This window comes from Neopelma chrysocephalum, unplaced genomic scaffold (genome assembly GCF_003984885.1).
Source record: "Neopelma chrysocephalum unplaced genomic scaffold, ASM398488v2 Primary Assembly neopelma1_24, whole genome shotgun sequence".
Classification (NCBI taxonomy): domain Eukaryota; kingdom Metazoa; phylum Chordata; class Aves; order Passeriformes; family Pipridae; genus Neopelma; species Neopelma chrysocephalum.
Window position 1 is genome coordinate 20,076,166 of NW_020897693.1, and position 15,212 is coordinate 20,091,377.

The following is a 15,212-nucleotide window of genomic DNA, read 5'->3' on the forward strand; positions in this document are numbered from 1 at the left end:
TAGAAAATAAAGCGTATTTCAACCATAAAACAAAGTACAGGATGGCCAAAATATTCCTCTATATTTTTTGTACACTAAGATTTTTACTATGCAAGAAATAGTGCTGTGGCTTTTTTCTTTTTTTTTCCTAATTAACAGGATTCTTGTTCTAATATTCTTCAGAACATTTTTATTAGTAGACTTTATCTTCCTCTACCTTTTACCTTTTCAGGAATTGGTTCTTAAACACATTTGCTTTACTAAGAATAAGCATAAGGAGCAACACCATCAACACCCAAATTCTGTAAGCTTAATGGTGCCCAAAGCTACAACAGCAGAGGATGTGATGACAGTCAGCAGCCTGTAACATAAAAAGGGGCAAGAAGTACTGGCCATTTCTATGTGAAAGATTTCTTGTTTGCTTAGCTCTATAATAAAACATCTTTTTTTTTTAACATGTATCACACAGCACACTATACCAACACCACAAGGCTTCCCTTTCTAGAGGTTGTTCTGACAAACAGTTCTTATTTGACAAGATACAAAACCAGAATCACTCAACTAAATGGTTTTAGGACATCTAAATATTAAATTCTGCATTTAAGACTTATTTTACAAATTGAGGTAGACACTGAAGGAATTTGCATCTACAAAATACTGGGAAAAGTTTCAAGTAGTGTATTTCTTTACATAACAAAAAGCACGGCATCATTCCTAATGGTACAAAAATTATACAGACTACAGGAGTAACTGGTATTGTCTACCAACCATTTACTAACCCTTCTCCTTTTTCATACTGACAGACACCGCTATGATGCTCTTGTAAAAAGAACTGTGAGGTGTCAAATAAAAATTGAATAATCTACGAGAAGTTACTTTATTTCTTTTTTTTTTAAATATACATATACAAGATATTTTATTTCAAAAGCACAAGAACATTATACAAGTTTCAAATTTACATTTTTGCAATTAAAGTATGTGCATTATCAAATAACTCCTGTCAGCTTGGATGGAACAGAAATCAGTGGCATAAGCATCTTGCAATCACTAAATACAGATTATACTCACAGTGAACAAAACTGCATAGTAATTTATGAAATGAAAGATGACCACACTAGTCCATGAATGATATGGGAGCCCATTTGCTAAATTAGTATGTGCAAACGTGCAGAAAGATGCAACTTTCTTCTCCCACTTCTTCAGCTACAAAGAGGTTTCTAGAGCTTTAAACAAGCTCACCTGCTCATACCAACTCCTGTTCTTATATACTACAGTTCAGACAGAAAACAAAATAAAGTGATCTCACTGCATATTTGACAATGGAATTTTTGTATCAGTGAAGTGCGAGATAACTGAAAATTTTTGATAAATGAATTAGTAAATATCAGAGGGAAACAGTAAGAGAATACAGCTTGGTATCAATGAGGCATACATCTGCTAGTATTAATTCAATGTTTTTGTTGGTAAGAAGTGTTTTGATGACATAAAAATCACCAGTGCATGCAAGTTTTCATGACAACTGTTCTAAATTCAGTATGTGAAGACTAACAGAATTAATGTTTGTCTTCAAAGAGTTTAATATTCAGGTTTAAAATCTGATAGAATCAAAATAAGGAGAAGGGTCTTAATTTCAAGAAACAGAATACCTTAAAAATATACCGAAGCCAACTTTTTGTATCACCAGGGAAGGATTACAGCAAAAGTTTTTAAGAAGTATTTGAAACTAGAACAATATTTGAGTTCATTGGTATTCCATTTTTAGATTACTTATGGTGCTGTTCAGTGCACTTATACATACATACTCAAAAAGCTTTAAAAAAAAACCAAACAGGAGAAGAATATTTAAATCTAAATCATTATTTGTGATTCTACCATGTCACATACAATCGTGGCAAAATGAAAAAGACATCATACAAAAACATGCTCTCAGACATTAATTTGAAAACCTCCCCTTGAAAGTCTTATTAAAATGGCACAAAAGAATCCAAACAGCAAAGAGGCAGGGAAATTTAGGGTAATGAAAACTTCAGACTTTCACATGGAAATGGTATTTCCTGGGAAAGCATTTTTACCCATCACATTAAAAATTCTCTCATGTATATTAGGGTTGAAATTCAGAAAACAGAACAAACATTTAGAACTAAAGCAAAATAACGTATCATTGAGAGAGAGTTCAATCACAATGTGCTATTAACTGGAGGGCAAAGAAACAGACTTAGCCACCTTTTTTTCCCTTTTCTGCTCTACCTGGCACTGAACCACTGAACATGCTCCCCAAAACACACCATTTCATTTATGCAGGCTCCAAAACATGCTCCAAACAATAGTAACAGAGGATGAAGAGTGGAAACCCCCTCAAATATGAGCAAACTTATTTCTGATTCTAAAACTTGCTGCTTCCGGGACTTTATTTTAGTCCAGTGATAGCTTTGAAGGTCATTTACCTTACTGAAGTCTCTGGCTCTTGTATAACTTGCAGAGCTACACTACAACTACCCAGCAGCAGTATTTTTACTTTTGATTCTTGGGGAAAACCTCAGAAAACAAACTGTAAAAAAGTAAAACTAACCACAACCTAGCCAAATACTGTAGCCCTAGACCTCTTAAGATATACAACACTAATAGAGGACAAATTCTTTAGATAGGAAGTGCAGTTCTGGCAACGCAAAAAGCACAGACTTAATTTTTTGATGCAACAAGCAAGATGGTAATTCCCACCATGCACTTTCTATCCCATACTTCTCATTTGAAGAATTCATTAATGAAAACTCTTCATTAAATCCCAGTGTATAGCTGAATGCAGACTATTTCTGTAAAATTTACTCTCTATTTTACCTGTTGCTACAGATGACTAAAGGCCTGGCACCACTTCCACTCCAATATTATCTTGACCTATTTAAAGCTTGGGAAAAGAACCCAGAGAGAAAGTAAAGGAGGCTTTTCCTTGGCAACACCATTTTGGTATGTTCTCAAGGCATGGAAGAGACAGAAGTGTGGTGTGTGCTCCGAAGCACAGCATTTGGGAAGCTGTCCTCATGAAAATACATGAAATAATTACAACTTCTGAAAAAAGTGGAAATATTTCTGGACATGAATGTTCAGTAATAATTACTGAATGTGGTTTTCCTTTTAGAAAGGAGAAAAAAATACAAGGAAAACATATGACATGAGATTCTGTTTCATTATATCAGTGATACATCCAACCTAGAGAATCCACCAATTGTGTCTGAACTACAGAATTCACTTGAGTAGGTTTTTTTTACTGCCACCCTCCTTTCCTTCCTTTTCCAAAGCACTGCCAAAGGTAAGAGTTTTCACTAAAAATCAAGAGACTCAGAGCAGTTGCCAGTTGAATCCAAAGACGATCTGATTAGTTTCTTGGCTCCTGGCAATCTCCTCTATGATGCAGTGTTGCTGCCATAGCAGATGGAGCTTCCGGTAACGCTCCCGACATAAGTGCAAGGGATTGCCTCTTCTTCATAGAAGGAAAAAAGAATAACCAGTTAGCATATAAAAATAGCAACTGCAAACTGTTCCATTAATAATCTAACATTAACACTAGACTATATTAAATACTCGTATGAACACCAATTCCAACAAGTCTACTGGAAATGTAAAAAAAATTCTACGTGTGACAAGCAACAACTGTCATTTCCAAGATGACATTTCAGCAATAGCAGTTGTTGCATGTTACTGATGAACAGCATACAAAGTATTCTTCAGAAAAGTAAGAAAGTTTAACAGTACCAAAAATTGCTTTTTCCCATTATAAACTATCCATTCACTACTGGAAACTGCCATCAGGAATTTGAAGTCAATCAAGTTCACCAGGCCAAGACATGTATTACAGTGCTGTACATGACAGCAGGAAGAACATGTTGTCCAGTGGGTATAAGAAAGAAAGAGATACAAAAATAGAAATACAGAAAGTTAAACATTTACTTACTTTAGACCCGGATCTGTTTCTCCATATTCATCCAAGTAAGGTGCAGGGTATAAGCAGCCCCTGGTTTTACCTTCAATAAGGACAACTTTACATTCCCTGATTCTTAAGGGAAAAAAAAGCTACATTTAAAACACAACTCCAAGCAGATCCTTCACTTTTTAGGTGAGCTATAATTTAGATCAAAGCAATGCTTCTTCATCTCAGACAAAAAGAATCAAGTGCTTTGACAAATTGTGATTTTTGAACTTCAAATATTTCTCTTTACTCTCTAACACATTAAATTCTGGCCAGCTACTTACTTGAGAAACATACAGACTCCAGCTCCACATTGAAGAGCATGAGAAGTACAGGCTCCCAACTCCTCTCCATTCACCAGTTCTTGACAGCAAGTATTCTGGGAACACAACATAGCCCCACAGAACAAACACAATACTGGATGTTTTTGTTCATCATCAGAAGACCGTGGACATCTAAAAGAAGTGTAACCAGAACATTACAGCAGGAATTAAAATGTTAAAAGAAATGTTAACTATGGATAATGTTCCTTAAAAAACAAAATGACCCAGCCAACCAACGAAAAACCCCAACCCACAATCAAACAAAAACCTAAGACAAACTATGTCATAATCATTTCACATATCTGCCTCTTTGGGCTGTGTTTTTATATTGCTTAAAATATTTTATTTGCAAGATATCTGCTTTGAGCAGGAGATTGAATTAGATAATCAGCTGAAGTCCCTTCTGACCTGAATTATCCTATGATTCACTCTTTTTGGCATAAAACAGTACCAATCATCTGGGCTTGTTGCGTCCAGTGCAAAAAATAATTTTCAGGCCTATGGCCAAACCAAATTGCACTGGAGAAAAATGACCAGGAGTAAGCTATAGTAATTTTATATGCTATCTTATCAAACACGAGTGACTTCATTTACTACTGTTGTGTTTCAGATTTAAAGTGAATGTGTGCTAGTGTTGGCCAGTATATCCGTAACAGTGCTTTCACTTCTACAAAATAATTTCTGGATTGTTTTAACACCAGTTACAGTAACTGCAAGAATATAAGTCACTAAAAGTGGCAAAACAGCTAGGAAGACAACTAAATATGTCACATCTTACCTAAACTGAGAGGCTTGGTTCAGAAGGCAACTGTAGTCTTCAGGAAGCTCTATTAAATGATTTCTTTTCCTAGGATACCTGGGTAAGTGAAAAAGAACTATTATGACAATAACAAAGATCAAAGCAAGTAACCATGAATTCCTGCGAAGCTTTCGGTCCTTTCTGCAAACTTCTGCAGTTCCAGAGCAATTCTTCAGTTCTAGAATCCCAAGTGATAGGCTCCACATGGGAGGTTCAACATTTCTACAGTCCAGAAAAAGTGTTGAAATTAATTTTCATATGTAACCTACAGGTATGAAGACATTCCATATTTCAGTTAGCTTTTGTTTTTCCTACAGCAGGCTAGATTACTTGTCTAACAATGCTGTACATTTCCAATGGAGAGGAATAATACACAATCATTTAAAGATAAATGTACTTTTAGTAGTAGAGCAGGAAGAATAAAACACAAGCTCTTTAACTTGGCCACAACAAGCACTTCATTCTTTCAACTGTTCTAGGTGAAAAACAGAAGAAAACAATAAGCTTACCTTATTGCAATGCTTTTCCCCTTCAAACAACTTAACACCATCGGGTCAGCACACCACCTATTTCAAACAAACATTTGCAGATTACAGCATTTCATAAAAATATACATTCAGGATCACTAAACTAAACTACTAAGTGATAAGCAAACGTAGAACACTGATAAAGCATTGATAGTCTAGCTAAGAACTCACAACGAGAAACAGCTTTTTTTATGCTTTTGTGTCAGGAGAAGACTTTAAAGTTGTATACTAGAGGAAAAACCTATGTGAAAGAACACTTAAAATTATTATCACACACGTGAAAACAGTGTTAACAGTTAAATGCAAGCAGCCTTCAGACATCTTCAAGTTCTGAAAGTGGGCTACAATACATAGCACCTTTTGGAAAATATGTGCTGAAAGACACAGTGTAAATAACTATCATACACTCTAATAGGAAAAAATTTGTTGTTTTTATTTAACAATCATCACCTAATGGTTATTTTACAATGGTTTATTGCATGTTGTATGCTTGCTTACAATGGCCAAATGTGTCTACCAAAGCAATGGTAGATATTGGCCAGTTACTGAACAGAGGAATTGGTACGTTTAAGACATCTTTTAAGTTATTTCTACAAAAAGGAAAAGAGAGAAAGAACTGTAGCAGATGGTCAATCTAGTATGCTTCATTTAACACATTTCTCAACAATCATCAAATTCAGTCTTCTGAAACAAGTTCTGTGAGAAAACATATGGGAACTTGAATGATGATTTGGCAACTGTTACTATTACATTAAATATGTAGCCTCCTACTTGAAACCTCTGTTTCTCATTGGAAGCACTGTAACTATTTGCTAACCCTGCCTCTAGTGACCACTTTCCAATGTTCACAAGCAATTATCTTCTGTGTTCTCTTTGAAGCACCATTATGTCTTTGAGCAAACACGTAGGAACAAGTAAGACAAACTTATTTAATAATTTATCTGTGAAAGTTAATTTATTAATTTATAAGTAATTGTACATACTACACAAGGAATTGATAATAGTATGTAGGTAATTCTTTAGGTCAACTATATGGACTCTAAGTTGGAAGTCAACAGTTCCATACGTCCCTAAATTGAAAAATCTAGACAGCAAAACAGAACAGATGTTAAAAAAACCAACCAAACGACAACACAGTAAAAGCTAGTAAGAGTCAGAGAATTTTGCCAAGCACCAGGAATTATTACAAATCCAGCCAAGTGCTCAAATGGTCACATTAAATACACAGAGATATTCTCCAACACAGTATAGCTGGATTATTCGTAGCTGGGGATGGGGAGAGGGTGTGTCTCTTTACTTCGTCTTGAGTTTCTGAACGCAGAATTTAACAAATGCTTTCTTTACTGCTGCTTTCTTTCACAAACTGAAAGAGGGGAAATTTAGGTTAGATATTGGGAAAAAATTCTTTACTGTGCGGGTGGTGAGACACTGGAACAGTGAGGGAGGCTGCAGATGCCTAAACCATGGAAATGTTCAAGGCCAGGTTGGATAAGGACTCAAGCAACCTGGTCTAGTGGAAGGTGTCCCTGCCCATGGAGGGGGGGTTTGGGACTAGATGATTTTTAAGGTCCCTCCCAGCCCTTAACATTCTTCGATTTCATGATTCTAGATGGCAATTTACATAACACTCAAACTGTACCTTAAAACCATTAAGCCAATTTCAACATCCATCAGTCTATATTGGAAATGCAGAGAAGAAACACTGGAAATGCAAGAAGAGGTACAAAGCCTCACTCTGCCAGCTACTTAATTTTCCATATTCTCATTTTATAGCTCATGTAATCAGCATTTTTGCTCTAGACAGATTAAAAATAGGCAAATACACAGTAAGTGGCATAGCGCACAAGCAAAGGTTTATAATAACTTCTTTCTGTCCGTATGGTTTCATACAGGTCTGCAAGCACTAGTCCCTTAAACTACAATTATTTAATACTGGGATTTCCATAAAATACAGAACATTTTGTGTTTTTCAGTGCCTTTAAGAGATTCAGTGTACCTATGCACAACAAACGTTTAGAACTTCAGTACGAATTTGAGCTCAGCTATTTACTGACAAATTTGATTCAGAATTCCCACAGGGAATCGCAACAGAAAAACATGACCTGTCCAGTCCCAGTTAGTACCTTTGAAGCAGTGGATTTACTGTGTCCCAATACTCATGGAAGAGCAGGAACAAATTTGTAGGTAGAGAGAGGTAACTACAAAGTGCCTTGAATTGCCCTTCTTCAGAATCTGTAAAAGAAAAAGAAAACATGAACAACTGTTTAGGTGTTCCAGCACTGCTGAATAATTCACTCAAAACTAGGAGTCTCCTGATCCCTTTTCCATTGAATAATATGTATCCTACAGCTTCAGCACAGCTCCTAGCTAGTACTATTGGATGTTACACCACTGACTTAATGAGAGCTATAGTAATTTGGATTATCTGAGGATATGCTTAAACAAATTTTATATATTAAGTAATTTTTAAATCACGTATAAGTTACTGTAATAACAGAATTCCTTGCTTAAATTACTGCATAATATGTGACACATCTTAGTGCAGTAGATCTCTCTACTTGCATTTTAGCTTTTCACTATCCTTATGGCCTTCAATGATATTCAATTTTGCTATATCACATCAGTGCTAACAGATTACATAAAGCTGGGGTAATTTAATAGTTTTCTGGGTAGCCATTTATGATTTCTGCTACAGAAAATGGCATTGTTGGATCACCAGAAAGACTCCTCCCTATAGAATCAAAGTCCCAGACTTTGATAGCCCTGCCAAGGATAATAGCATATCTCAAAGTGCAGAGATTTTGATTCATATATCATAATAAAATGCAAACTTTACAGTTTATAAATCAATTTTATATTTTTCCTGTATATGTTATATTTCGTCTCAGTTATTCACAGCAATTTTGGTCCTCCTTTCCAAATAGCTGATGATTCTGTGTTTTGCTGCATTTTGACAGAAGACAGAGTATTTTTTGGTTTAGTATCTGCAATGAATTAGGATCCCTTAAGGAAGAGTTTCAGTTTTATAACGTGCTTTATTTCTTCTTGGCTTTGCTTTGCTCAATCCCTGTATTTTTAGAATTTACCATCATTAGCAACTACATGAAAAGGTTTGGGTTTTTTAAAAATATATTCCAGGCTACTTCTCAGGTGATGTAATCTAAATCCATAAAACTATCCTTAAATCACAGTATCTTTTTATCCACAAATACTTACTATCCTCACATCATTGACAGTTCACATATTTCCACATATTCAGAAGTAAGACTCTTCTATGCAAGTAAGGCCAAGACAACTCAGTTTTCTCATGCTTGTCCCTACCTGTACAGATTAGTAATTCTTTACCTTCCAAGTCTTATTTTAATGTATTGACTATTGTTAAGTTATTGTGAACGTTTAAAATTCTTTCAGAAAAGAGTAACCAGTCAGACGTAGATACACTTGTTTTCTCATATTTACCTTGTAGTAGTTCTTCGGGTGGAGAAACTCCCAGCAAATAATGAAAAAATAAAGCAGCACAACGAAGGTAAGGCATGATGCCTTTTTTAACACAGTCCCACACAAGCCAGCCTGGAATATCCTGGCTAAAGCAACTGTAACACACAAATGAGAAATAGCTGCATTAGTTCACACTGCAAATCCTTCTAGCACTTTCACAATTTGGTAGAACGGCAGCTGTGTAGCAGCAACACCCCAAATTCTGTGAAACACAGCCACCAGCACTTAACTCCTAACTTCCCCTTTGCCTAAGGAATAAGTACTGAGTTTACATACAACACTCACATTAAGTCTTCAAATTACGTCAACTTATATTTTTCTCAGAATTATAAAAAATAAATAGCCAATACATTGCTGTCCATCTCTAGGTTACTCAAGATAATCTGATATAAACTGTGCAACACTGCAACATAGCATCACACAGAGCAATTGATTCTCTGTGTGAATCAACTGCTCACACAGAGAATTCACTCAATTCTCCTCAAAAAGTAGCTACTTTAACTGAAACTGTTTCTTTCAATAGTTTCAGTGTTCAGGAACACGGGAAGAAAGCACAGGGCATTGTGCTAACTCCCCATACAAAAGGGATCATTTTTTTCCTGTCTTCTGTGTTCGTGTAGGTCAATCCCTGTGTATTGCCATCTTTCCAGGAAAATGTAATGCTGTAACTGAACTGCTACTTACCCACTGGTGTACTGGCAAACCTCCCTACAGAAAGACTGTGCAGACTGTGCCTCCTCACTGTTGTCAGGTGAGCAAGCAGTGGAGGATTCTGCATACAAAAAGATGAATCCACTATAAATGTATTCCACTGTGGCACACTTCTCTCTTACATATACTGAACCCTTTTATTTTATTGCATTACAGAAGTATTTCCACTTTATTTTGCTTAATTATCTTCTATTTAATATTTTCTGCCTAAAAATATTTTCCTAAGACTGCATTCTATAAGGAAGAATCAGAATAACTCCCTCATTGCTCATCCTCAGGTAAAGAACTGCTTCCTTCTCTTGAACTTTTGAAGTTGTTGTCCTACACAGCTTAAGCTACAGGAATTTTTAAAAAATTTTAATTTTTTTTTTCATTCCCATCATGCCGAAGAAAAAGGAAAGTAGTAGCTAGAAAGCCTATAGGTTACTGACAGTTTTTAACAGTATTATGAAATACAGAGAAAAGTGAAATTCTCTCCTATCAGGATTTGCTATTTCAGATCTGGGTATTTACTAGGTTGAAGGGTAAAGAAAAATTTATTTGCTAAATGCATACTGACTGTCACTGCACAACTCAGGGATGCTGCTCGGCGGAGGTTTGCTTCTCCTACAAGGAGTGAAGAGGGGAAAGTTACCCCTCTGAAATGACTGACTGGAGCAAGTACTGACGTATCAGTAACTGTTTCATCTTCTTAGGCTAAACACACAGAAGCAACTCAATAAAATGCTCTGAAAATTACATAGTGCTGTTTATTTTTTACCAGAAAACAGTTATTACCACCTAGCACTGTAACTTATGAGAAAGTTGATACCTGGAAAACACTATCAGTGTCAATCCATTATTTTTCAGAAACTGTGTAAAAATGCCAGAAAAATCCAACCCAAATACACATCTACCTGTTGCTGAACAGATGACAATTTGCGTTATGTGTGCCAGTGTTGCCAGATGGAAGAGGTAGAGGTGGTTATAGGCTGAACTAATTGATGAAGGTTGCAAGTCTACAGCATCCTCCCAGTATAATGATGGAAAGGATAACACAGCTCCCACCTACAGTGAAAAGGAAGAAGCAAGTACTAAAGGAACAAAAACTTAGTAATAACTACAAGGGTAATAGAAATTATATTTTCACTATACATTTATATTTCATTTCTGTAGTCTATTTGAATATGTTAATTTATCTTGCTAGTTTTAATTCAAAGTGTAGCAAAAACTCACTGGAAAGTATTAACTATTTGTGCCCCCTGGCACGTGGGAAACTCAGATATAGTTCCATTGTAATTGCCAGTTTAGAGATACACCAGGACAGGCTGTCTAGTTCCTAAAAAGCTTAATTTCTGTTCTTTGATGTAAGACAAAGCACATTGAAAAAAGTGAGAAATGAGACCAAGCATTAGACAGAAAGGCAACCAGGACAAAACAGATTTTTATTTGGTGAGTTTGGTTTTTTTGGCTTTTTTTTGTTGTGTGGTTTTTGCTTGTTTGGGTTTTTTAACAGCAAAAGAAACTAATACAGATTTGTATTAAGAACTGAAAGAAGATGCTAAGAAGAGTACAGAAGGTAATAAGAGAGAATATGAAGGAATCAGAAGGTATGAGATACCAATTGAGACAAAGGGAAACTGAGAGAAAGAAGCCAAGTGGGTGCATTTCTTGGGAGTTTTTTTATGTTTAATAACAATGCAGGTGGTAAAAAGAAGATGGAGATTGCAAGAATGAAATTTAGTAAGAGCAAGACAGAAAAGACTTAAAATGAGAAGAATAGCAGAACGAGAAGTAAACATATATAGCAGTCATGTAATCATTTGACTGCTGCTCATGTATAATCATTTGACTCGTGTAAGTGAACAGATAATGCAGGACTATCTACAGGGTAAAGTACACAAAAATTAATGCTCAAAATATGAAGAATAAAATGAATCTGCTTACCAAAATGTGGAACATATCTACTTCTAAAAGTGATGGAGTATCCTCCACTTTAAAGTTTGGTAGGAGAACTACAAAACAAAGATATCATTTATACATTTGATACACATTTTCTTCTTTAGGATTGAACTGAAGTCTCAGAATCTGATTTTAGAGCTTTTATCATTTCAATGTTTTCACCAAAAATATGTCCAAGTCTCTGAACTAAGGAAGTATGTATTTAATGAATTGCTTACCACTTATTTGATTGTTTAGTTATTTCCACATGCCCAAACAGCTAACAATTTTAATTCACATATCTTCAAAATTCTGATTTATAAATCTTTATTTCTTGAGCTCTAATAAAGCAGACGGTGTTAAGGGTGAATGTACTTAGGCACTGTAAGACTAGATGCCTCACAACCTTACCCAATACAAAAGCCTAAGTACTACACCCAAGAATCTTACCAAATAGAAGGCAAATCCAAGAGTGGCATTCACAAAGGCCAAAATACTAACCTTGTCAGTATGAAACATGGATGATAGTTATGTGCTCAAACTAGCTCTCCCTGAGACCAAAATATCTTAAACTAGGCTGCAAGCAGCCTTTTGGAAGTACTAGAAATCACCGAGTCATAGAATGGTTTGGGTTGGAAGGGACCTTAAAGATCATCTAGTTCCAAACCCCCTGCCATGGACAGGGATGCCACTCACTCACTATACCAGGCTGCCCAGGGCCCCAATCCAGCCTGGTCTTGAACACTTCCAGGGATGGGATGAAAAAAAAACCCCAAAAAAAAAAGGCCCTCTTTTAGTTTAAAATGATTCCCCCTTGTCCTGTCACTATCTACCTATATAAAAAGTCCCTCTCCCTCCTTTTAATAAGCCCCCTTAAGATACTGGAATGCCTTTCCGAGGACCTGACTTCTCGTGCTGAGAAGATGAAATCTCACAATTGAAACAGAAATACCTGGTTTGTGGCTTTATCCACCTCTTTGGAACAGAATTTGACTAATTTTGAACATTGCCAGATATAGTTTGTTAACCAACTGTAAATATTCCAGATCCGAGTATCTCTAGGCCTATGTAATCTGGGATAGAGGACTTTTTGGGGACTTCGGTGATATTAGTTAACAGAATTACTGATTACTTAAGTTCAATCAACACCTCATGATTTCAGGCAGAGAAACTGAATTTAGCACTTTTGTCAAGTAGTCTGACCCTTGCTTCTATGCTTTATTAATGTGTATGCCATTTTGAAATAGAAACTTCTGTAATACAAAGGTGGTAAATAAAAGGAATACAATACCTCCTAGAAGACGAATCAGATGTTTCTGAATCAGGACCTGTGGTGATGTTGTTCTCTGAGCAGCTGCAAACTGCACTAATGCTTTAAGGCCACTGTGCTAGAGCGCAAGAGAAAATGGTTGAACAGGAAAAGAGTATAGATATAATAATGAAATGAAATTGTAAAAACATATCTACTTCTACAAACAGAAAACACATTAATAAATTAATTTAATATCAACTCCCACATGTAAGTAGAAATATTATTCTTCCAAAGTGTTCTTTACCAATCTAAATATTTTGGAAGATATTTCTCAACAGAGAATGATCTTGATGTCAGCAATTTCAACAGTTTTACATATGTGTGTGTATATGAACTTTTTTGTTTAAAACATATTGAATATCTACTTGTCCATACCTGTCTATTTTGTAGAGATCCAAATAAAGGCTTGCCTTCCGTTTCCAAGAGATTTTCTTAAAATTAAACACAGAAGACATTAGGTTGCTTTGTTCTACAGCACCTAATATTAATTTATTCTTAGTACATGTACTCCTTTTTAAAGCTCAACTTCATACTGCTAAGAGAACTCCCTTAACAGAAATCTCACTTAAATAGTACTGCATGTTTCAGATATAAATGGTTGTAGTGAGCCTTTTAAAAATTTTCAGATTTTCAGATCTTGCTAACTAAGGATTTAAAGGAACACTTTTTCACATGAATGAAGATAACACATACATTCTATGGATTTAGTTTTATTTTCAGTTACTCTTTTGCAATGCTCAAAACCACCAAGTTACGTTCACAGAGATGCTATACAGTCATCTTACTCTCAGGTTTAGCATAGAAACATAGAATGTTAAGGGGTTGAAAGGGACCCTAAAAATCACCTAGTTCCCACCTCCCTGCCATGGGCAGGGACACCTTCCACTAGACCAGGTTGCTCAAGGCCTTATCCATCCTGGCCTCAAACACTGCCAGGACTGAGGCATCCACAACCTCCCTGGGCAACCTGGCTAAATTCATACTACTGCATTTGACTGCAGTTTAACAAAAATATTTCAAAAAGAAAATTTCCAAGTTGAAATACAATTGAGTCTTCCTCCCTAAGTGCACTGATTCTGAAGGAATAATAAAGATAAAATAAGCTCATAAAAATAAGAAACTAAATTAACTCAAATGAGTAAAAAGGTATCCATTCAAATGTTTTTGTGCTTTATTCACTTCAGAGACGAATCAGAACAGCTGGAAATTTTCTATTTGTTTTCATTGGGAAGTTTTTATTTGGAGGTTTTTTGTTGTGTTGTTTTTTTTAGTTTGTTTCCTTTTTTCTTTTAATCACTTCTAACAAAACATTAAGTCCTTTAAACTTAGCACTTCCATACATCAGTTTAACACACAACATGTGAGTTTCTGAGGAAATATGGGAAAAATCAGATCTGTACTTTCAGCATTCTGGCTTTTGGGAGTAACACCAATTTACATCTCTTGGGTCAAAGATGCTTTGAACTTCTTCTAGAGACTCCAGTAATACAGATAGCTAAAGTTCCTTATCCAGGCAGCTTGGCTACCTGCCTGTTAAGTGGTTTTAATAATGCACTATGACTAGACTCCAGACCGGTATACTGAAGTCATATAGGCAGTTTTGCTTTACAATTTCACAGAAGCCTGCTCTATTTGCAAACAAAAATGAATCCAAGGAAGTAGTGTGGCCTAGGATAAGTCAAACTGTCACAGTGATCCTTCTTGTTTTAAAATTTGTCCTCATAAGGTATCTGAATTTTCTACTACTGACATAGGCCTTCAATATCATTTCTGTGATAACAGTTATTACATTTATGCACTTGCTGGCAAACTCTTCCCTGACAAAACAATAAACCCAAATTATGCTTTACCTATACACTGGATAGTAAAAGCACATGTGCTCCAGGTCATCATAGGAATCCGCGAATCAGCTTCGTTTGGAGCAACTTTTAGCCCAACTCTATAAATGGTGGTGGCAAAGAGAATAAGCATCTCCTTGATACTGCTTGAGTACTTGGCTCTGCAAAAGCAAGACAAGATAACTGCAGTCTCAATTATTAATAATTCTTATTCCTTACTGGTCAATCAATCACTAAAGAAGTCTAAGTCCAAACCAGTTATTTATGAAAGAAATCTTGAATACAACAACCCTTTGTCTGTACAGAGGAGAAAAAAATCACCAGTTTCCAGTATTAACAAGTAC

At 35.7% G+C, this 15,212-nt stretch overlaps 1 protein-coding gene across 5 annotated transcripts in view; it reads right to left on the bottom strand.

Moving 5' to 3' along the window:
• Window positions 1-422: 422 nt before the first annotated feature.
• The window catches only part of UBR1 (ubiquitin protein ligase E3 component n-recognin 1), a 73,146-nt gene continuing 58,356 nt past the window's right edge, over window positions 423-15,212 (bottom strand). For all 5 annotated transcript variants that reach the window (XM_027706947.1, XM_027706936.1, XM_027706940.1 and 2 more), the window contains exons 35-47: window positions 14,881-15,029; window positions 13,406-13,461; window positions 13,010-13,106; window positions 11,725-11,792; window positions 10,695-10,845; window positions 9,772-9,859; window positions 9,049-9,182; window positions 7,713-7,821; window positions 5,572-5,628; window positions 5,042-5,119; window positions 4,225-4,395; window positions 3,926-4,027; window positions 423-3,454 (exon numbers count right to left, since the gene is read on the bottom strand). In XM_027706947.1, the coding sequence (XP_027562748.1) occupies window positions 3,313-3,454; window positions 3,926-4,027; window positions 4,225-4,395; window positions 5,042-5,119; window positions 5,572-5,628; window positions 7,713-7,821; window positions 9,049-9,182; window positions 9,772-9,859; window positions 10,695-10,845; window positions 11,725-11,792; window positions 13,010-13,106; window positions 13,406-13,461; window positions 14,881-15,029 (1,402 nt within the window). In that variant the 3' untranslated portion in view covers window positions 423-3,312. The remainder of the gene's footprint in view (window positions 3,455-3,925; window positions 4,028-4,224; window positions 4,396-5,041; window positions 5,120-5,571; window positions 5,629-7,712; window positions 7,822-9,048; window positions 9,183-9,771; window positions 9,860-10,694; window positions 10,846-11,724; window positions 11,793-13,009; window positions 13,107-13,405; window positions 13,462-14,880; window positions 15,030-15,212) is intronic.